Genomic DNA, 21,881 nt, shown 5'->3' with positions numbered 1-21,881 from the left:
TTTGTTTGGTTTTTTTTTTCCCTGGCCTTTGCATTCTCTCTCTTGGCTCCAACACTGAGAATTACTGTGGTCCTGTAGTCCTGAACTCTCAAGAGACTGATAGGTGGATACATCCACCTATGGACAGTTCAGTTTGTGAGTTTAATTGTACACTGCCATCAATGGACGAGTGAACAGGCTCTGGCCATGGCTTGGGATGCCCTCAGCCTGTTACACAGTTCGAGAAACCAGATCCTGAATAAAAGCAGGATTCAGAATCAATGTGAGACCAGATGCGAGTTTAGCACTGAACTCGAGAGATGTTATTATTATTTGTGATGATGCCTGTGCTTATCTAACTGAAGCTCCTTAGGGGACATAGATAAAGAAACCACATTTATTCTCTGACTTTGAAGTAGTGTAAAATTTAGGGCTGCAAAATAATATTATGTAATATACCATAAATTTGGGATTGCTTCATTTGTCACTAATAGGAATGTCTTAATGTTTATTTGGGAGGAATTATGAAGAGGTTATTTTGTAAATGAGAAAATTCATGAGCTTTTCACAGAAATTAACTTTGGTACATCTGTATAATTTTAATTTTCTAGTAAAACAGTTAGTGTTTTCATACCTTCTGTAGATTCATGTGTTGGCTTGAAAAACAATTGGGAGCAAAACCTATTTCACATCACTAGGCCCCCAAGTGCTTGCTATAATACGAATCAGAAGACTAGATTTGCTATGGTAGATGTAATAAGGACTAATGTATCTGTATTAAAAGGAAAAGACTGTGGACCCTGGCCAGTTCAAAGAAGCTTTATCTCATATTTAAGAAAAAGTGATTTCAGAAAGCACTTGTTCCTTTGATTGCAGTGCTTCCCAACGGGAGACACTGCAATTTGAAGTGTAGCATAACACTGGCTGTTTATCTTACATTTGAGTTCTGATTTAATTTTTTAGAGTTGAATTCTATTACTACTTTAATTTCTCTCTCTTTTGAATGTTACTAGTATAAGTAGTGTTTGGGTATTTCTTTGTTTTAATAGAGTATCCACCCAAGTTCAAAGTGATGAGCATGGGGGAAAGAAACATGTATAGAATGAGGGCTTTGAGTAAATTATTGCCACCTGAGAAAGAACATTAAGCTCCTGTGGTAGTTCTACCATTTTGTAGCTAGTCAAAAAGACAAACAGTGTTAAAACTTCCAAGAAGACGAATTGAAAATGGTGTAAATTCATGTGCTGTCTCTGTGGCCAGATCTTGAATTTTATGTGCAGTTCTTACCGTCCTGGAGGGTAAATGGCAGAACATGAAATTGTTTCCATGAAATACAACGAAGATGAGAAATGGGAAACAGACAAAATCAATGAGACTTTTCAGCTAGAAGAGGAGATGAAAAAGGAGATGATGCAAAAGAAAGCTATAAATTAATTAATGGTATGGGCAGGAGGATGAATCCTCCGTAATGCTGTCTAACTGCTTTTGGCCTCATTTATAACTTTAGCCTCCACAACCGCCTATGCTCATGTCTTCCACAATGTGATGCAAAAATGCACTTTCTTCTTAAAAAACTTCTTGCTGATAAAACTGCCGTGGTTTCTTTGATGGTAGGGTGACTATTTGTCTTGAGACAAGGAAAAAATTACTTCCCTATATAACTCCCTAGCTGTTGAACACAAAACACCTTTTGACCTGGGAAGTTACTGAGCAGCTGATTGCCAGAAATTAAAAAAATTATGTCAGGGGAAGGATTGCTCTGGACTACTTTTGCTTCTGATCCTGTTTTTTAAGCATCTGTTTCTGACTTCAGTAGCTAGCCGGACATCTACCTTGACCCAGCAGGACACTTACAATGAAACCTCATTAGTAGCCTTACCTGATTTCACAAAATCCTTTTCACTTAGTTTTGTGCCCTTGCTAGAATTTTGGGAGTGTTTGTTAGTAAATAAGCTCCTGTGCCCTCTTCCACTGATTAGTGTTTTCCTAGGAGTTCAGCTAGAATTCATCTCTTTTTATGCAATGTATCCCATGTGAGCAACACATTGGAAATCAGAAACATCCCAGCATTGAAAATGACTTTTCAAATGGCTTTGCAGGCCATGGAATTTCTTGCTTCTATCAGCTTAATTACCTAATGAAACAGACTGGAAATTGTTTGGGGACAACAGAGCGCTTTGAAGCTCTGAAATGCTGTATGTGATGCATTTTAATGCTGCGCAGAAATCTGGATTTCGAAGGGCTCCTGAATGCAATGCAACAGTATCTGGGGGGGAAAAAAAAATCTGGTTTTGTTGTCCTTTTCTTAGCTGGAATCTGGAAATGCTCCTAAATGGTGGATACTAAAAATGCTTTGAAAACCAAAAACTGAGGTTTTCTTCTCTGCAGCTTTGGACTGTCACTTTGTCCTGAGTCCGTGTGTTAGACCAGCCTGTGAACGAGCAGCACTGTTGTAAGTTTGGTCCAAGATTGCGCTAACCTGTGCAGGCAGACAGTGCATCCTTTTGTGTCTCTCAAAACTGAGCTGCACTGTGATCTTACTGTCCTAATGACTGGAGACTAATTTCCTTTGGGCGTGTGGGGGAAATTGGGGAAGGTGCTGGAGAGAGACCAGGATGCAGGTGACTGTCCCAGCTGCTTCATAAGGGTGTGGGCGAGTGTGAACTGATGTGAAAGCCTCTTGCCTTAAGCCCTGGGTAAGGTCATCAAGGCTAGGTTAAAAGCAGTATTTGTGCAGGATGAGAAGGTTTTAAATGTGACAGGAAAGGATAATTAGAGCAACACTGAAGTAAAACGAAGTTTGCAGTGAGAGGGGGAACTTTTTTTTATGTTGTTTAGGTTAAAAGCAGTATTTGTGCAGGGTGAGAAGGTTTTAAATGTGATAGGAAAGGATAATTAGGGCAACACTAAAGTAAAACGAAGTTTGCGGTGAGAGGGGGAACTTTTTTTTAATGTTGTCTCATCTTTGCAACAATTGGCACTGCTTTGCATACAAGATTTTTCAAGTGGGTGGAATTTTGAGTCTACATCGTTTAGTGTTGGACTTGGCAGTGTTGGGTTTGTGGTTGGACTCAGTGATCTTAAAGGTCTTCTCCAATCTAAACAATCCTATGATTCTATGATTTTTCAGCTTGCTCATAAAAGCTTTCTTTCTTTAGTGGGGCACACAAGTGGGATGTTTGTGAATGCTCTTTATAGTGTTTACATGATCCCTTGATCTTAAAGTAGCGTTACCAAAGTAGTTCTTACCTCCTTCTGCTTAACAGAAACAGAAGATTAAAACAAGATGGTTTAGTCATGTATAGAAAAGAAAGATTCCCATTGATATCGGGTCAGATGTTTCATTTTTCAGCCTATAAGAAGTTGCACCTACTAAAACAGAGTGGTGTTTAGAGAATGATTTATAGCGCATAAACGTAGCAGGAACTGGTTTTGCCATTAGGGGTGGATTAGTGTAACAGTAGTTTCCTGTGACATCACACTAAATTCCAGCTTCCCAGTTATTTTCCAGACGAGGTTGTCTGTAGTGCTCTTGCACAAAATTACACTTAAAAGGGCACTCATAGTTCCCTTGGGACTTATAAACCAAACCTTTTGTCAAATCCTTAGTAAACACAGAATTCTTTGTTTTCATTCTGGGCAATGGTAACAGTATGGGCAGGGCTGTAATTTGTGATTCTAGAGTAAACAAATCAAAATTGCGTTATGCAGGGCAAGAGGGATGGAATTCTGCAATGCAAGCTTCCTGTCATGACAGGATAGATAGCACAATGGTTCTCAAATGTGTTTTTCTAGAGAATTGTTAGAATGGTGACATAAAGATAAGGGTGTACAGCTTGCAGTACCCTACCTGAAATGCCACTCCTCCCTGTCCAGCGGAGCTTTTTGAATGCATGGGTAGCCACAGAACAGGAGATGATGCTGGTTGAGAAGCTGGCTTAAGGGAGTAAAGATTCATTTTTGTGTGGGATCTTAATGTATAGAGGTACATGACTTTCCTAGAGTAAACCTGGATTGATTACTGCTGTTAGGCTACCATTTAAAAACAAAAAAACCCTAACTGCTTGGACAAGCTTTTTAGGTAATGTCATGAAGGCTGCATTAGAAATTACCATGCCTAGTCACACAATTCAGAGGGTCTTTCCCAGACTTCAGAAGCCATAATTAATATGGAGTCAAACATTTCTGGAAATTGCTGTATTTGAATGCATATTAATATATATTTAATGAAGAATACATGGTCGTATCATTGACTCTTCAATATATCTTGTAGCAGAAAAATCAAATCTTGGAGTTTTACCAGTTTGTCGGACCCTAAGAACATCAAATGGCTATTCTCTGCCAATTTCACACAGAATGGTTGGGGTTGGAAGGGACCTTTGGAGATCATCTAGTCCAACCCTGCTGCCAAGGCAGGTTCACCTAGAGCAAATTGCACAGGGACGCATCCGGAGGGGTTTTGAGTATCTCCAGAGCAGGAGACTCCACCACCTCTCTGGGCAGCCTGTTCCAGAGCTCTGGCACCCTCAAAGTGAAGAAACCAAAAACAAACTAGCTTGCTTTGCTGACAATAACTCACTTTGATCGCAAACAATTTGTAATGAAAATGCTTTTCTCCTTGCTAATCCAATGCTACAATAATTACAAGCAGCAAATCAATAGCTGGAAGTATAGAATTGGAAGTGTTACATAGGATATTAAGCCACAAATTGATCTCCCTGCCAGACCTTAAGTAAGTGCTGTATCAACACATATTTCAAGGATTGAAGGACATTCTGAAATGTAATAGTGATGGACAGAAGAAAGGAGAACAATAATGTGTCTTATGCAACTGTATTAACTCTTTACCGCCTGAATCTACACAATCGTGCTGTTCGTATGATTTGCACTCGCACGTTACAACAGTGATTTCTGACTATTGCTCCACTTGGCTCAGATAAGGTATGGGATTGTGTCTGGACAACTGACAGAGTATTCCAGCAGATATTATATGGCAGATATTCTAATCCAAGTCAGTTATTCACCAAAATCATTATTTCTTAGGAAAATAAAGACACCAGAAGACCTTCATGTCGCGTAAGATTCTTGAATTTCCTTGGACAACTGTTGCAACTCATTGTACTGAGTAAATCATACTGATCTGTTCTAAAAAAGGAGAGGAAAAAAAAAAATCTGAGAAATTCTAGAATTCTTTGGCAAAAGAAACAGAGAATAGAAATTTATGGCTTGTAGTTGTTCTTCCAGAAACTAAGCTCCAGAGTGTTTCTGATATCACTTTTCCCTCTTAATGGGCAGAAGTATCAAAGTTGGCCATATACTACTGTGGGCACACAGGGGTTTTAGAAGCTTCCAATGTCACTGCTCAATTCTCTGTATGGTATTTCTTTTATAAGCCATTAAGAAAGATTGAAAGAAGTAATGTGTCTCCGAAGAATTATTTCTTGAGTGTGTTTTTTGAGCGTTGGATGTTGTTGTGGCTCAGATGTAGCACATTTGAGAAGTCGGCTTCATCCCTAGGAATGCTTGCCAGGTATGTGCAGTGATCTGGGAAAAACAGATTTTGTTTTCTGCCAGTTGCCTCTTCCCTGATAAGTGTATATGGAAGGAGCACTTAGGAGCGTGAGGTTTTGGTTCCTCTCTTTCTAATGCCAGGAGATCCTGCAGGGAGAGGTTTGGTGGACTGTTAATTTTTGTTGTTCTTCAGATAAGGGCTGCTATTTTTTCTGACACTACTGAATGTTTTGGATTTCTTTTTGCTAGTGCGGAGTTGAAGACTTTTGACTGGACACGAGTAGTCAGAGCAAGAAGTCTCTTTGGTGTAAACCTCTCTTGCCTCCTAACCGGTCAGTCTGCTCGAGTAGAGATGACTGGCTGAGCAGTCACAACATCTATTTTTCCTAAGAGAAATCACTCCTGTGTTTACTGTTTATTAGTATGAGGAGAAAGGAAGGTGGTAATTCTCAGGTCTTGGCCACCACTGAAGCCTTGTCAGCCGGTTATGATTAGCTTGATTATTTAATTACTTTTCCAGCACTAAGAAGAAGTGTTGCTTCACAGTGGAGAACAGAGGAAAACTGCAGGTGTCCCTTCAGCAGAGCGCGAAGGCTTTTCTCTAGTCTAGCCTTTTGTTGTTACAGCAATGTTTCCAGCTGTGATGATACCTCCTTGCTGCCAAGTAGTAGTAAATAGCTGTATAAATCATAGCAATGCTTGTACCATTCAGGTACAGTGGGTTGTTTCCTGACTCTAACAGGTGTACGTATGTTTATCCTCATATTTCAACATTAATTGTTAAGCTACTCCTATTCAGAACTGTTTAGAAATTGAATAATGGACACTTTTGATGTGCTTCATCTTCAAACTTTGGATTTCATTCCTCACTTGATGCATACACAGTTTTGTTTAAATTGTATTTTAATTTTATTTTCTCCAAGGCTCTCTTCAGAACTAGAAATCAGTAGCCATGGCCAGCGTGACCTGAAGGACAGTCAGTAACCGTGCATGTACGTTTAATTTAGGACAGCAAATACAGACCGTGGCTACCTACAGGCAGAGCTCAAAACGCTGGTTAGGAGTGGTGACGTGTCTTGGTGCTGGCACTTGCAGCCTGGAGCCTGGCAGAGTTTTTCTGAGTGCTGTTCACCTCTCTCAAGAGGGGATGGGTAGGTAGGAGACCCACGTGGATGGGAAGTTCGTTGCCAGGAGAAGTGAGAAGACTGGAAAGAACGAGTGTCCTAAGTTGTTTGCTCTTGACTACCCTCTTTGTACAGAGCTATAGGTGTGTCTGGCTCTTCGTATACCTGCAGGCGACAGTCTGCTGTAAAAGCTTGCTCTCAAAGCCAAATGAGATGTGGGATTAGGATAGCTTTTGAGGTTGAGGAAAAGGAAGAATATATGTTACATGATGCATTGCTTTGGGTTCTTTCTGATTAGGGAAACCTGTATATCCACAGGTACTTGCTGACTTGCAGTGGGAATCAAAATAGATTTTGCTAAAGGTAAAATAATAAATAAGGGAAGAAAATCAGACCTCTTGTTACCCTTTTGTTCAAAGCGTATTGAGATGGACCTGAAGTGGAATCCTGGCAGACTTTCTCATCCAGCCTCAGCTGCAGTCCAGGTGACAGATTTGAGTTGGCGAGGCAACCTAAATCCCAGTCCCCTGATTAAAGATGACGGAGAACTACTTCTGGATGAATACCTTTCCCCCAGGAAACTGGTGAGTAGACATCCAACTTTTTAATGAAGTAGAAGAGGCAAACTGGCATATACAAAGCAGTATTAACCTTCCAGCTGCTCCTGTTGACTGCAGATTGTTGCATCTCTGACAGACTTCTGCATAAAGTAGATCATGTCTTATGGAAATTATAAAGTGTTTGTCCTCCTTTCACCTTGTTTCATATCAGAAATATTCCCAACATGAACGCTGCTGTCTTTATTGCCAGGTTTCTTGAAGCACCATGAACAAAATTGCAGGTAGCATAATTATAATTCAAACAGCTCTCATTAATGCCATCTGAAGTACCTTTAGTCTCGGCATTAGAAAAAGCTTTTCACATTCTAGAGATTGGAAATATAACTTTAAAACACAACTTTATTTCTGAGTTAGTGAAATCTTCTGTCTTGCTAAGAAGGCAATTAAAATATTCTGCAAGTGCTGTAAGTACTTTCTGCATATATCAAAGTGTGTGAAATTTTAAAGCGCATTTGAAAGCCATGTTCCTTTTTGACTGGGGAAAAGATGTTGGCGTGCAGCAAGGCTGTGTTCCTTTTTGACTGGGGAAAATGATTTTGGCCTGCAGCCTGTTGAGAGAGAGTAACATGCTGAAATGTCTTGTGAAGGAATAGTTGGTTGCATATTGTGCTGTATCTGCTCAGGACTAATTAAGGGTGAAATCCTTTGGGACATGTAGGAGCTGAGAAAATAACCTCACTTATCCCTGCTAAAGGAAGGGAGAGCTGAGAGCAGAAGTTAAAGGGAGGAGCTGCAGATTTCTGTGTTGCAGGGCTGGATAGAAATTAGTGAAAGATAGATGGGAGCAAGGCTGTGGTTCGGATGCTCCCAACAGGCAGGGTGGTGATCACAGTGTCCATAATCCTCTGTACATCCACTGCACTGGTGGAGAGACGCTAACTTCTGCAGGAGGCATGTTCCAGCTGCGGGTTTACGCCACTCCACAACTATGTACAAGTCACAGTTTTGGCCGTGCACTGTAGATTGGACGACAGGTTGTTCTCAGAACTACTCTTCCCTTAGTAGAGAAGTCTTGTAATGTTTATAAAATGTTTGGGGATGCAAAGATCACTTTCCACAGAGTGTGTATTTTAAGCTTTCTGGAGAAAAATTGATATATGATCTTATGATCTATGCCACTCACTTTCCTTTTGGCTCTTGCGAACCTCTGACCTTGATCTTTTTTAATCTGACATAGATTTTACCCGGTTTAATGTGTTTGTGGCCTACAGTACCCTGTATAAATCCAATGGGAAGCTCTCAGATTAGTCTGTTTTCTTAGGGCATAAACCAAAACCCATTAGAGGAACCAAAACAGCTGCCCTCTGACTTCAATAAAGTCTGAATTAAACCCTTAGGAAGTTCTTTTGTTGGCATGAAATTCTTCCTTCTGAAGCTCTGCTGTTTTTAGTCCACGGTAAATTGTAAGCACAAAAGTGTATGTAAGGCTCTCAGGGATGTTACCCACATTCCATGAAGTTGCTGTTCATTATTTTGTAATATTTTTATATACAAACCAGAAGATAAATTCTCCCACAACTCTAGGCTATTTTTTTAAATGTGAAAAAAACCCCCCACTTATTATTGATATATACCATCTTGAACTCAATTGAGTCTTGCCTCTTTTAGATTGTATATATTAGCATTTCTAAGGAATTCCATTTAAAAGACTTTTTTAAATGGATGAATACTGCCCTACTAATTTTTCTGGACGCATTTATTTCCTGGCCCTGGAACCCAACATTTGTGTTGGCATAGCTGGGATACTTCCTGCTCAGAGGAAAAATTATATGACATTGTCAAGGAAACATTAACAATGTTTATGGCTTGTTTTAACAACATAACCAATATATCTATTCTTTGACCTTTTTGTTGTTCAAATGGAAACTGCTGCTTCCATAAATTTACTTCCTCTGGATTTGCAAATGTAAAAATAGAGACACTGTTCGAACGTTTAATCTAAAACAAGTTTTCACTCGTGTTTTGGTTTTTTTTAAGGAAACACCTGCCATTGATAACTAAATGGTTTGAAAGGCTGTTTTGCTTAAATCAATTCACTCGCGATATCTTCTTGATTCTCTTTTGGTTGTGAATATTTTAGGAGTTATTGATTATATTTGCTGAAGTGCTCTGAGAAGGAAATGAATAATTTTTAAAATACATGCTCATTAAAGTGAAATTGTTTTACATTCAAAAAGGATGTAGGCTCCAGTACTGCAGTGTTGTGTAGGCAGATTTCTGGACACCTGGTCGAGCTTCCTGAGGAAGGATTTTGTTCCAAGATACACACTCAGCTTTACTCCTTGCCCTTGCAGTGTTCTACCTTGCATCGGTTCGGTTTGAGCTCGGGGAGGTTGGAAGGCCTAGCTCTGCAGAATCTGTGAAGATTGGGTGCTTTGGGTTGCAGCCTCGTCTCTACCTGCACATTTTACTCATTTTGCCCTTTTTTTCCAAGGGGGAAAGCAGTCTAATTAGTAGTGGAAACATTCGCAGTCTCCATCAGCAGCCCTCATTATTAAGGACTCTCTAAAAGGTGTGATACTTGTATTCCTTCTCTTTTTTTTTCCAGGTGTTGGGGTGTTTTCCTCCAAAGAGAGGAAAGTTTGGCTTAAAGGGATTCTTCTTTTATTGGGGTGTTTGTTTTTTCCTCTCCTGTTTGCCTTCTTGGACCCTGGAGTACCTAGACAACTTCTACAAAAACGTTTAGTCCCTTGCTCGTTCTCCTCCTCTCCATAGCGGATCCCCACCTCACTGACATGATGCTTGCTCGCTACAGGGTTGGTGGTCTTCCATGGCTTTGTTTTGGCACAATGCTCACTTTAAAATCCTGTGTGTTTCCATACCTCCGTTATGTTAATCACATCTTCTGTGGTTTCTGCTTGTCACCATCTCTCTTCCTGCAGCCATATAATGCCATTTTATGTCTGAATACTCTTCACCCAAGCTACAGGTCAAAAGCTTTTGATGCCAGGGGTGGTATCATTAGATTTCTTGTTATTCTTTCTGCTAGTATCAACATCAATTTTCTGTTGCACTGTTTAACCTTCATCTGTAGGACCAGGTGTTCTTGCTTTTCCATTTGTACCTGTACTAATCTTTGCAGCTTCCTGCTCTGCCTGTACTAGCGGTGTTGTCAGAGATTGTAGAATACCAGAGTGAGCAAATGCCCCGTTCTCCTTTTGTTCTGAAAACTGGCTATTACTGGGCAATACATTACAATTAATCTTTAATTTCATTAGGGCTGTGGCACAGATTTCTCATTGTGTGGAGGAACTGGAATTAAGGGCTCCACCTGTCCTGAACCAGATTTTATTTTGTTCTATTAACCCCCATTCCCTCCCCACCGTTTGCAAAGAATATTTTACTGACTTCCACAAAAAGCAGTCCACTTCTCAGAATAAAGTAATTTTACAAGGTCAAATGATCCTCCAGATGTTGTCACGTTATCAAAACTAATCACATTTGTGCATGACCTTTAGGGAAGAAAGGAAGTATTCTTGTTTCGCTATTTATTGATCCTGCTCCAATTAATCATGTTTTCTAAACTTAGGAACATGTGTTCGGAAGTGGTGGTTAGTTTTGTTGCTCAGGAGGTTAGGGTGTATTTCATATGGTATGCACTCATCCCCATGGGGAGAAGAAAATCCTGGAGGGTCCTGGAACAACACATTGGATTCCTGCTAGAATGAGTCAATCGTTTCCTTTTTTTCCTTGTCAGAAAGTTTTCCTCTCGGTTGTAAGCTAAATGGATTTGAGGAGGAAAAAAAGTGGGGATCAAGGAACAAGTGGAAAATCTTGATAAATTAAGTGGAATCAAGGAGATGGAAGTAACTGACTGAACTTGCATCTGCTGAATCCTTCATTGGAATTGTATAATCAATTAAAAAGTAATGATTTAAAAAAAAAAAGGGTTTGAAGGGACCTCTGGAGGGCATCCAGTTCAACCTCCTGCTCAAAGCACAGCTTGTTTCAAACTTAGATCAGATGGCTCAAGGTAGCAGATAGCAGCAAATGTAACACTGCAGACAGGAAACAAACGGGAACGCCTCATTTAGTGTCAGAGCTTTCCTTTCATATGTTCTTACCCTAACACTGTTGTCTTCACCACAGTGAAGGCTTGTTGTTGTATTAGCGTTCATCCTGCCGCGTAGGCATCTGATGTTTTACATGCACGTCGTCACATCAGGAACCTTTATATTTATATGCATGCACACACATATGCCTGCCTTTATGTGAAAAAACCCCCACGGATTTCAATTTGCCCACAGTCACAGCTGCTTAGCTGACATAAAATGGCAGTTTTGCATGTTCAGTGACACAGCATTGAGCAATGATTGTAACTCCTTATTATGCACCTAATTGCCAGATAGGAAAGATAATTAATATTGGAGTATGACTTTTTTTATATCTATGTGAGGGAAAGTAAATCTGTAAAACAAATCTAAAGCAGAAATTGATTTATATTGATTTTATATTTACTATCCTGTCCACTCCTGACCCACATGTTAATTCAGCGCATAGTTAAACCTGAGCTTGTTTCCTCCTAGAGAAATTATACAGGCTGTTTCTGTGAGATCAGCAAACCTCCCATATAGTTTCTGGTGCCCCACGGGCCTTTTGAATTTGTGATAGTTAGATCTCCCAGCGACTTGCGGCATCAGACCCTTAATTCTGATTTTTAAAGAGAAAGTGTCGGTGCTGTGAATCCCCAGCACGGGTCAGTGGGGAGCTGAACTGGAGGTGGCAAGACTCAGTAGGGGTTGATCCATGTAGATCCATTGGTGTGACTCAGAGGCTTCAGCACGAGAATGAAGATGTTTTGCTAATGCATCCACCACCACTTAAGTTTCATAATTACTGTCCTCATCTACACTTTTCATACAAGTCAAGAAGGTCTCTTTCTCACACCCTGAATGCCTAGCTAATTGTTTCCTCTGAGCTGAGAGAAGAATGTGTTTGTATGCCTATGCAGCAAGCGGTGAAATACAGCTAAATATTGTAATTATGGGCATCTGCGTCATGTAGCCATTTTGAAAGGAAGATTGCATATAAGACCACAGGGAAGTTCTGTCCCCTCTCACTGGAATTCCCTTGACTTAGAATCACTTAAAACCTTGTCAACATTCTAGTTTTCTTCTTAGTAGAAATGTTTTGTCATACTTGTAGCAACATTGGTTTGGGGTTTTTTTTCGTCCTCGAAGAAATTATACTTGCGGAGATTTCAAATTCCCAACTCAAAAGTGATGAACACATGAATGGACATGAATCTAGCATTTGCGTACAGGTGTAGTATTAAAAGAAGATAAGCTCACTGCTCAAGAATTCCTGTCTTAGCCAAATTAACCAGGATCAGCAAAATAAACGCACAGCTGGAAATGCTTCTCTGACAGCTGCACGCAACATGCTCTTCAGCAACATATCTGCTTTTCTTAGTGTGTGTGAAAAATCTAGGAAAGAGAGAGGAAATCAGTTGTATACACCAGCTTTAATTGAACAGGTATTACTTGGCAATTAAGGAGTTTACAGGGTTGCAAGTGAGGCTTGAACTGGATTTCCCAGCATCCCCAGGTGACTCTTTTGCCAGTTGGGAAGCTCTGCAAGCACAGAAGTATTTTTCACTTGCAATTTTTTACAGAATACTTATTGGCTCTTCTTGTCAGTCAGAGGAAAAGCTTTCCAAACTAGTTCATATTCTCCAGTTAGATACCTGGCAGATATTTTGCATGATGGGAATGATTTGTGAGCTATCCTAGAGTTGCTTCTTAAAATACTGGCCAAATTATTTACTGATAACTTCTGCATGGTCTCATGGAAAATAATTTTGTTCCTATTTTGAAGGAGGTTCAAAAATGTAAAGCAAACTTTGTCTGTCTTTGCTTTGCTTATCATTTATTCAATTGCGCAGTGCTTTACCTAAAGCAAACTTTGTCTGTCTTTGCTTATCATTTATTCAATTGCACAGTGCTTTACTGTGGAAATTTATCCTTTCAAATAAACACGTTTAGGGTGGAGTATAATGCTTGCTGCCTAGAATCAAGCTGTCAGGCTGCCTTTTTGAACATCATGTGCTAGAAAGATTTTGATGTTTGATTCTTTAGCACACGTTCTCTTTCTCTATCTGATACCTTGAAAAAACTAACTATAATTCCAGGCTGATTGTTGGTGTCCAGAAACAGTTCCACTTGCCACCCATCTACTGACCAACGAAGTAGGTATCTTCTTGATGTAAAATTACTCTGAGCATATCCAATTCCTTGCCTAGAACAGGTACTTGGTCCCTTCTGGTCTGCTCTACATTGAGGCTGAGCAGCTGTAAACAGGCAAAGAAATCCCTTGATGGCACAGCACCTTCACTTCCGTGAGCGTTTCTGGGGCATGGGCAGAGAGACCTTCTGTCCCTGGCTGTCAAAACAGCCCTTTGAGCTGTGGGCAGGCAGCCATTACCTGGACCCTCAGTGGGACACCTTTGAATTAGGGCAGGAGCCTCTCCCAGACGCTGGAAATGAAGAGATGCAGAGTGCCTTAGCATCACTTCTACCCGTCTGGTGCCAGACATCTCTCTGTCCTAGCTGATGATCCTTTCAATGTGCCATGATTTTATTTTTTTTTTTCTTTTGCTATCTCAGAGCAGCAAAATTCTTCCTAAATATCCCTCCTTTCAAATTTTTGATGAAGGTTCTCATGTTTGACATTAAACGACAACATAAAAGGGACATCCCGCTAAATATGTGTCATCTTTATTTTAAATGTTTCCATGTGCTTCCCTAAATCTCCCCCATTCCTGGTGCCAGAATTTTAGCTGTGACACATGAGATGTATCACGCTTCCAGCTGCACCAGTATGCCAAGAAAGGTGTCTGGGGAGTAGGAGTGTCCTAACTATCTTCCACAGGAACCGTTCAGCATGTAAACTTCTCTTGAACTGCCGCCCTGGCCTTTTGCTTGCGAAATAGTTTGCTTTCACACCTGGGGTCTCTAGTGCTTCTAGTGCATTTAAATGAGCTCATATCCTCAACCCAGGAGCGTTTCTCGTTTCCTTCATATAGTATGATAGCTTTTGAATCCCATGGCAAATCGGTTCCAAACTCTCCAAGCATCTCCTCGGCATCAGCAGACGGACAGACAGTGATTTTTCACAGGGAGTCTTGGAAAAGCAGAACAGGAAAGTGGGGACCAAGAACACATGGAGTGCATTGCATCTGGTTAGCACATGCTTCGAGGCAGCTATCTATAGTTCAGAGAGCTGGGCAGGGCAGCAAATATCCCTTTCCAGCGCTGGAGCCACAGCTCTGCCCTTTGCAGCACAAAATATGGATGCGCTAAGCAGCTCATCGCTGAGACAGTGGAATAAGTACAAATAGTGAATCTGGAAGAGGAAAAGGAGGGCAGAGAAGCACACTGGTAATCCCTGGTGTATGGAAAAGGAATAGGGAACCCTAGAAGAGGAGAGAATATAACTTTATGCAGATTTTATGCTTGGATTTTGAAAGAGGAGGCGAACAAGGAGCAGAACTGCGAAAGGAGGCTGTCTAGAATACAGCAGGGGAAAAACAGTACAGGGAACTGGCAGACAGCAAAGGAGAAAGGCAAAGGTTCCCTGTGGTGCCAAGACCTGCTACTCTCCTGGCAAAGTATACAACCCAAAGCTTATTAGTTGTTCTGAGACCTCTTCCTATTCTGTCTTCTAATGATGTAGGCTCTTAAGACTACTTTGATGGGGAGGGGGGAAGTATTTTTCCAAAGCTGCTTCCATTAATGACAAAAAGCTTGTCTCCAAGTCCAGCAATCCAAGTGCCTGGTTGTGTGCCCTCATGTCAGCTAGCTCTCATTTCCCACACCCTCTTGTGCTAGATGACAGTGTCATCTGCTGAAAAGGATTACTGCAAAACGTGTCTTGCAGTGAGGGAGCTCATGTTTATTTGGGGAGAAAGCAGTCTGTAGTTGGTAAGCCTGCCTTCTTTGCAGGAGAAAAACTGGTTTTGTGGTGGCTGTGTCTGGGGATATAAAGAAAGTTCCTGGATGCCACTGGGGACTCCAAGTTTTCACCTTAGACCTTTGTTTCTCGTACTTCAGTGGGGAGGCAAGAAAGTCTAGAAGCTTTCTTAGGCTCAACCTGCTTGAAATCACAGTTTAAATAAGCTTAAGATTATTTTTAATGTTAAGATTTTAAACACAATGTTTAAATACAATTCAGAAGCAGCTGAAGATTTTGGATAATTCTGTTTCTTAGGAGTCCAAGTCAAGACCCTACAAAGGGAGCCAGTTTTTCAAAGAGATGCTCAGGCTTTTCAGGAAACCAGGTCCTTTGGAGCTGCCATCTCAGTTACACTGGGAGTGCATTTGGTCCTTCATTTGCAAGGGGATGTATGACCCTCAGGGTGAATGAAGTTGCAGCCACTTGTGCACAATACAAGTTTTATTGATGTCACAACTGCTGGTTTTCCCTGCAGAATGAACCGGATGTTCTTGTGGTTAGTTTTTTCTTCCCAAAACTCATAAACAGAGGTAGTCCTATGCATTCCCGTCTAATGAATAATTTCCCACTTATTAAACAAGCTAAAGAATGTTGTAGCTTTTTAGCAGTAAGAAACCTTGTGTCCTGTATGTGGAGGTGGTTGAATGACTTCCTGCCTTCGTCTGAAACGGGGGCAAAAGGCAGGTGACAGTACTTCTTTCAACCCCTATTGTTGATTGCACTGATGAGAAGGAGACACTGATGCCAGGGTCAGCGATTTCTTTAAAGTGGACTTTTTTAGCCCTGTGTCCTAACTCTTTGGCACGGAAAGGTGGAAGTTTAGCAGCTGTATCACTATGCATAGCATCAAGCTTCTCAGGCAGCGACTGAGACAAAAAGCCTTGTGTCTCATCTCACAAGGAGTGTTTCAGACCCCTCCATTAACCACTCACTGACCAGGAAGAAAGGATGCAGTTCCCTCCTGGTCTGTTTTGTTGAATTTGTGCATGGAAGGATCCACCAATCACCCAGATCTGATGTAAAGTAGATGGCAGGACATGTAGCATGGATGATGGAAGCTGAGGCGAGAGGACCTAGGTAACGTGGAAGGAGCAGTGGTAACGTGAGATTGCTTCAACTGCTTGAGGAATTGCAGCCTGACATCTCAGGACCTCACAGCCTTGCTGTTGTTTTCACTGCCTGTCCTAGAGCTTCCCTCTCTCCTCTGCATATAGCTTCTGCTCGTTTCTGTCCTGCTTACCTCTGCCAAGGAAAAATCTACATGTAGGTATCAACACAGGCTTTTGGATATGAGGAAGATCTGGTGATAACAGGAAAGATTCTGCATTCACACACACACCCCTTGCTTAATGCAGTGATCCTATTATTTTTTGCAAGATTTTGAAAGAACAGTGAAAGATTTTGGAGGCTTCTATTTGCATTGCCTGGATCTTTTCAAAGGAATTTGTAATTCTTGCAATTAGCATTGTCTTCTTTCAGAAAAGCGATCTGCTTGAGCAAAATCATGTTTCCTTTTCATAGTTTTGGGTTAAAAGGCTAAACAGTGTGTTTTGTGGAGTTTTACCACCTAGTGCCTTTTTGATTACAGGTGGCACTTAAGGATTAGGTGAGGATTAGTACAAGGCATGCAAATCTTAAAGCATGGACACACTGTTTAAATGAAGTTAATTGGCACGTCTGTCAGTTGCTGATTTGCAGCTTGAATGTAACCATTAGCCTTGACTCTTTAAGGAATGTAGAAGTTATGTAAGACTAGAATAATTCAGAGCTACGAGAAAGAATGATCTTTGAATGCTAAATTTATTTCAGTGCGATCACACATCTAGCCACTGTGGCCTGGAGTCTATGTTGACAAAGCACCGGTTGACAACCTCTCTGTACCTTTTTGCTCCTGTGTCGTCTGGCTTATTGCATGAGAGTGAACGTGTGTTTCTGCTTATCTTTACAGAAAGTTCTGACAGGAGCAGATGATCTGCAGCGAGTGAAGGCCCTAGAGATGCAAGTAGATACAAGAGAGAACAGCCTGGGGAACTTTGGTAAGAAAACGCTTTTATCTTCAGCTCACCATCTCGAATTTTCCTTTATCGTTTCTTGAAGCTGGGCTGGGGACTCAGAAACCAACAGCCAGTGTACTGAGCTGCTTGAGAGCTGTTGAAACATGATCTCCCTGGTACCTCTCAGTCCTTGATGGGTTTTTTTCTTCCGTGAAGCTCTAAGTAGCACTGAAAACTATGGCAGTGGGATGAGTGACGCCACTTCTGTCTAAAGCAAATTAGCTTGAACAAATTCCTGTTTAATTACATGTCTTTAGGCTCTAAATGAGCATTTACTGATTACCTTGCTCTCTAGGGGTCTTGGCGCTACTGTAGCGAAATAGAGTAGCCAAAGTTCAGTTTCTTCCCACTGTAAGATTCCCCTGTGGCTGAGCAATCACTAGTGATATCAGGCTGCTCATTCTGCCAGCAGCTTGTCGTAGTGTCCTGTACTGCCTCATTGAACTGTGCTGGATAATGTGCTTGAGGAACATCCTATAGATATGTCATTTTGATGGGCCTCAAACAGCTCTAATACCAGTGATTTGTTTCTGTGTCATCATCACTGCACTGGGGAAGTACTGAAGTACCAAAGGAATTCCCTCTGTAGCAGAGTTAACACTGAGAATATGAAACTTGCCTTTTTTTCCAGTACTGGCAGTCATTTCTGCCAGGAACATGTGGATTCCACTCACAATCAAGTTCATCCTCTGCAATGCTGAAGCAGAGTTACTACTGAAGAGTAATATTTTCTGTTCCAAAAGGAGTCAAGTCCCCAAAATGGGTGCTGGTATTTTAAGCCAAGCAGTTCAATTTCATGTGCAAGTGACTATAATTAACAGCTGATTAGCTTTAGTGGGTCTTTTGATGTCAGTTTGTCAAGAATGTTTAAGCAAGTACAGTGAAGGAGGCTTTCTTATCAGGAACAGCGTGGCCAGCAGGACTAGGAAGGAGGTTGTCCCCCTGTGCTAGGCACTGGTGAGGCTGCACCTCAAATTCTGGGGTCAGTTTTGGGCCCCTCACTACAGGAGAGACACTGAGGGACTGGAGCATGTGCGGAGAAGGGAACGGAGCTGGGGAAGGGGCTGGAGCACAATTCCTGTGAGGAGTGGCTGGGGGGTTCAGCCTGGAGAAAAGGAGGCTCAGGGAGACCTTATTGTTCCCTACAACTCCCTGAAAGGAGGGTGCAGAGAGGGGAAGGTCCGTCTCTTCTCCCAAGTGACAACTGATGGGACAAGAGGAAATGGCCCGAAGTTGTGCCAGGGGAGATTTAGATTGGATATTAGGGAAAATTTCTTCACCTAAAGGGATATCAGGCATTGGAACGGGCTACCCAGGGCGGTGGTGGAGTCACTATCCCTGGAGGGATTTAAAAGATGTGCAGACATGGTGTTCAGGGACATGGTTTAGTGTTGGACTGGGCAGTGCTGGGTTGGTGGTTGGACTCGATGATCTTAAAGGTCTTTTCCATCCTAAATGATTTTATGATTATATAGCTGCTTTGGTTATTCTGTGTATTTTGTAAGTAGGTATCTTTCTCATAGGCATTTGATAATTTAAGGTAAATTACATTTGGTTCTTTCAGAGATTATAATCTATTCAGTCATGTTTCCTCCAGTTGATAAGAAAATCTCATTATGACTTTTTTACAATGCTTGAAATCAGTGCTCCCGTTCCTATGCCATTTTACATTAGCTGTGACAGGCTAGCAAAATGTTTCAGCTTTTTCACTCTGTACTTCCCTTTCCATTACTGGAATAAATCCCTTTCTGCTCCCTGTGGTTAGGCTTTTGCAACTTTTACAAAATACAGAGCTCTATTCCCATGTTGCAGACAATTTCCATCTTGTTTATGTCCCACCATTTGCACCAAGGGTTGACTCTTGAGGGCCATAAAAACCAGCAGCTGCAGGTCCCCACCGCTTTGGAGAATAACGTCAAGACCATCCTAAATTTCCCTCCATCTTTTTTTTTTTTTTTCCCTTAAAAGTGCATTTCTGAATTTCCCCCATGTGAAAATCTCTGCAAATGTCAGCAGGTGGCTAGGGCAGAAAGTTTGCCACTTAATGCTTCCAGTGATCATCAGTTCCTTGCTGGTTTTTTTTTCACCTGACAGCGGATTTTTAGGCACATGGAGTAAGGCCTAAATTTTTAGGGTGTCGCAGGGCAGTTTGCACTGTCAATGTGAATGGTTAAGCAAAGCTGCTGTTGAAGGTGTCGGGCTCATTGCATGCTCCTTACTGCCTGCCTGCCCCTGAAACTGTGCTGCTGACCTGGTCTGTGGTCACAGGGGTCTGGATAAATAGCCTGAGGAAAGAAGTAGGATAAGAACCAGACCAGCTGGAATGACAGAGGTTCCAGTGTGACAGAAGGAAAACCTTTTCCACCGTTAGGACAGTTGAGCGATAGGAGTACCCAGAGAGGTTTGGAGTCTCCATGCTTGGAGGTTTTCAAGACCCGTCTGGGTGAAGCCCTGAGCACCCTGTTCTGATCTCACAGAAGACCTGGCTCTGAGAAGAAGATTGGGCCCGAGACTTCTGGCTGTCCCCTCTGCAATTTTGGGTTTGTTTGCATTTCAAACCTGGCTAATTAGCTGGCTTTATAGCTGTATTAAGTCACTTCACTTTGTTCTCACTTTGTTCCTCAGTTGCAGGAGGTGGGTAAGAGCATCTTTATCATCAAGGAATTATTTGTTTGGATGATCAGTTTGCATTCAGTAAACAATATTGTTTTAACTGGTTTAATGTGCAAAGGCTGTGCAAGCTCTTAAATGTCCAGGTAAAAGAGTTGCAGGTTACTAGACTGCACATAACTCCGGGTCACCTGTAATCTGGTAGCACCTGAAACCCAGATTTACACCACAATTTCCACTTGAGAAACATTTCAATGTTCACAGCCATACACAGATTGTAACATAAGCACCGAGGGCCTACACCTCCTTTAGCAAGATTTCCAGAGTGATTTAAAACACATTGCTTGGGTTTTTCTTCTGGGCATTCCACTTTGGGATGTGCTAAACTGTTAAGCATTATCCTGCTAACCTTTCCCAGTTTGTCAGGTCAGCCTCTACACAATGGCATGGCACGGTGGGGAGGAACAGTTATGTTTCATAGGGACAGGGTGTGGGCTAAAACATTAAAAGATCGATATTAAAAAATTTCATGTGATCAGTTTTAAAATTAAGGAAAGGCTTTGTGCCAGAGCTTGAATCTGAGTCTTAGTGGGGCTCGGAGTAATTGCTGAAATCTCTAGCTGTTTTCTGTGCACCTTGCTGCGTGACAGGTGAAACACTGAACCTCCCTGGCAAGTCTTGTATCCAGATTTGCAGATCTCGGGCTTGACTTCTGTCTTCTTCAGCTGCGTGTAGGCTTCAGGTCATTCTCAAACAGATGGACTATTTCCTTTTCATTAGCTTTCCCTTCGGTTTTGATTGCTGACAGAGACCATATTCACGACCGGCTCATAGAAATCCCTGTTGAAAGTGGGATAGAGTCATTTAAGACACATAGTTCTTCTCTTTCTAAGTGATTTTAATAGCTACAAATCAAGTTACCCACAGTGCTGTTCTCTGGTACTTACTGAGTTGTTGCCTGCTGGTGGCCAGGCTAAGTCGATTATGAGTCTGGAGATGGCCACTTCCCTTGCATGCATTTTATTTGTCCTGTGGTCATCTGCATTTTTCTGGACCATTCTTTATTTTAAAAATCAAAATTATACAGTATGAAGGTGGTTTCAGGATGAGGAATGTATTATTTGTACTTTAAAGTTAATAGTACTTGTATTTTAGAGTATTTTTGTCTTGGTATAAGAATAAATGGTGTTCTTGTTTTCAGGAGAGATACCGTGAGGGTTAAAACTAAACAATTAGAAGTATGTTTTTGCCCTGGGATAGATCTTTGTTGTGTTCATTTTACAATTTTCTCTTCTTGGCTTAATCTTCCGGTCTCTACATATAAATAACTGGGACTATAAAAACCAAATCAAATGGACAATGAATTATTAGCACAAAGAACCTATTGAATATAAAACTTAAAGGAGGAAAGAACTTGCAGAATTGAAGAAATATATTGCAGAAGTCCCGTTGGCAGAACTTTGCACCACTGCACATAGTATAATTTTTTTTCAGTCTAGTAAACATCACATTAGAGCTTAACACTCTACAAGTTCCTAGGGATAGATCGTGCCAAAATACAATAAAATGTCTGAGATGAAGGATCGGGTTACAGTAATGAAATAACCAGATGTGAAAATGGTATTGTCAGCCTGTCACTCTGCTGCTTTGAATCCTTTAGCAGTTGTTGTCTTTGTCCTGAACCAACCTTAAATGCATTCAGTGGAAAGCTTTTTCTTGAGCTAGTCGTCTTGAGTCCTCATTCAAATCTTCTGTTTAATACTGATTTGTAAAACCAGTTGCTTTGTAATGCTTTGCTACAGCCTTTGCTTGGTAACCCTTTAACCCCTCTGGTTGAATCCGTGGCAAGGCTATCACCTGCTGCTGTGCTGCCACTGGAGAGGCTCCTGCATCCTTCTTGTTCTTTGCCTTAACATTTTGGGAGAAGTAATTTCATCTCTCTGTGCTTCAGATTTATTATCAGATACATATTAGCAATATTTTTATGGGGCATTTCTTAGTGCCTGGTTTATATCTGAGCAAGTCTTTGC

At 41.2% G+C, this 21,881-nt stretch overlaps 1 protein-coding gene across 1 annotated transcript in view; it reads left to right on the top strand.

Moving 5' to 3' along the window:
- Positions 1-7,042: 7,042 nt before the first annotated feature.
- Positions 7,043-21,881, top strand: part of LRRC56 (leucine rich repeat containing 56) — a 50,184-nt gene continuing 35,345 nt past the window's right edge. Inside the window, exons 1-2 of the mRNA XM_010156729.1 lie at positions 7,043-7,198; positions 17,136-17,223. Coding sequence (XP_010155031.1) covers positions 7,043-7,198; positions 17,136-17,223 — 244 coding nt within the window. The remainder of the gene's footprint in view (positions 7,199-17,135; positions 17,224-21,881) is intronic.

Source organism: Eurypyga helias, unplaced genomic scaffold, assembly GCF_000690775.1.
Source record: "Eurypyga helias isolate BGI_N326 unplaced genomic scaffold, ASM69077v1 scaffold8940, whole genome shotgun sequence".
Taxonomy (NCBI): Eukaryota; Metazoa; Chordata; class Aves; order Eurypygiformes; family Eurypygidae; genus Eurypyga; species Eurypyga helias.
The sequence above is the reverse complement of the archived record's forward strand: the minus strand, read 5'-3'. Positions and strand labels throughout refer to the sequence as shown.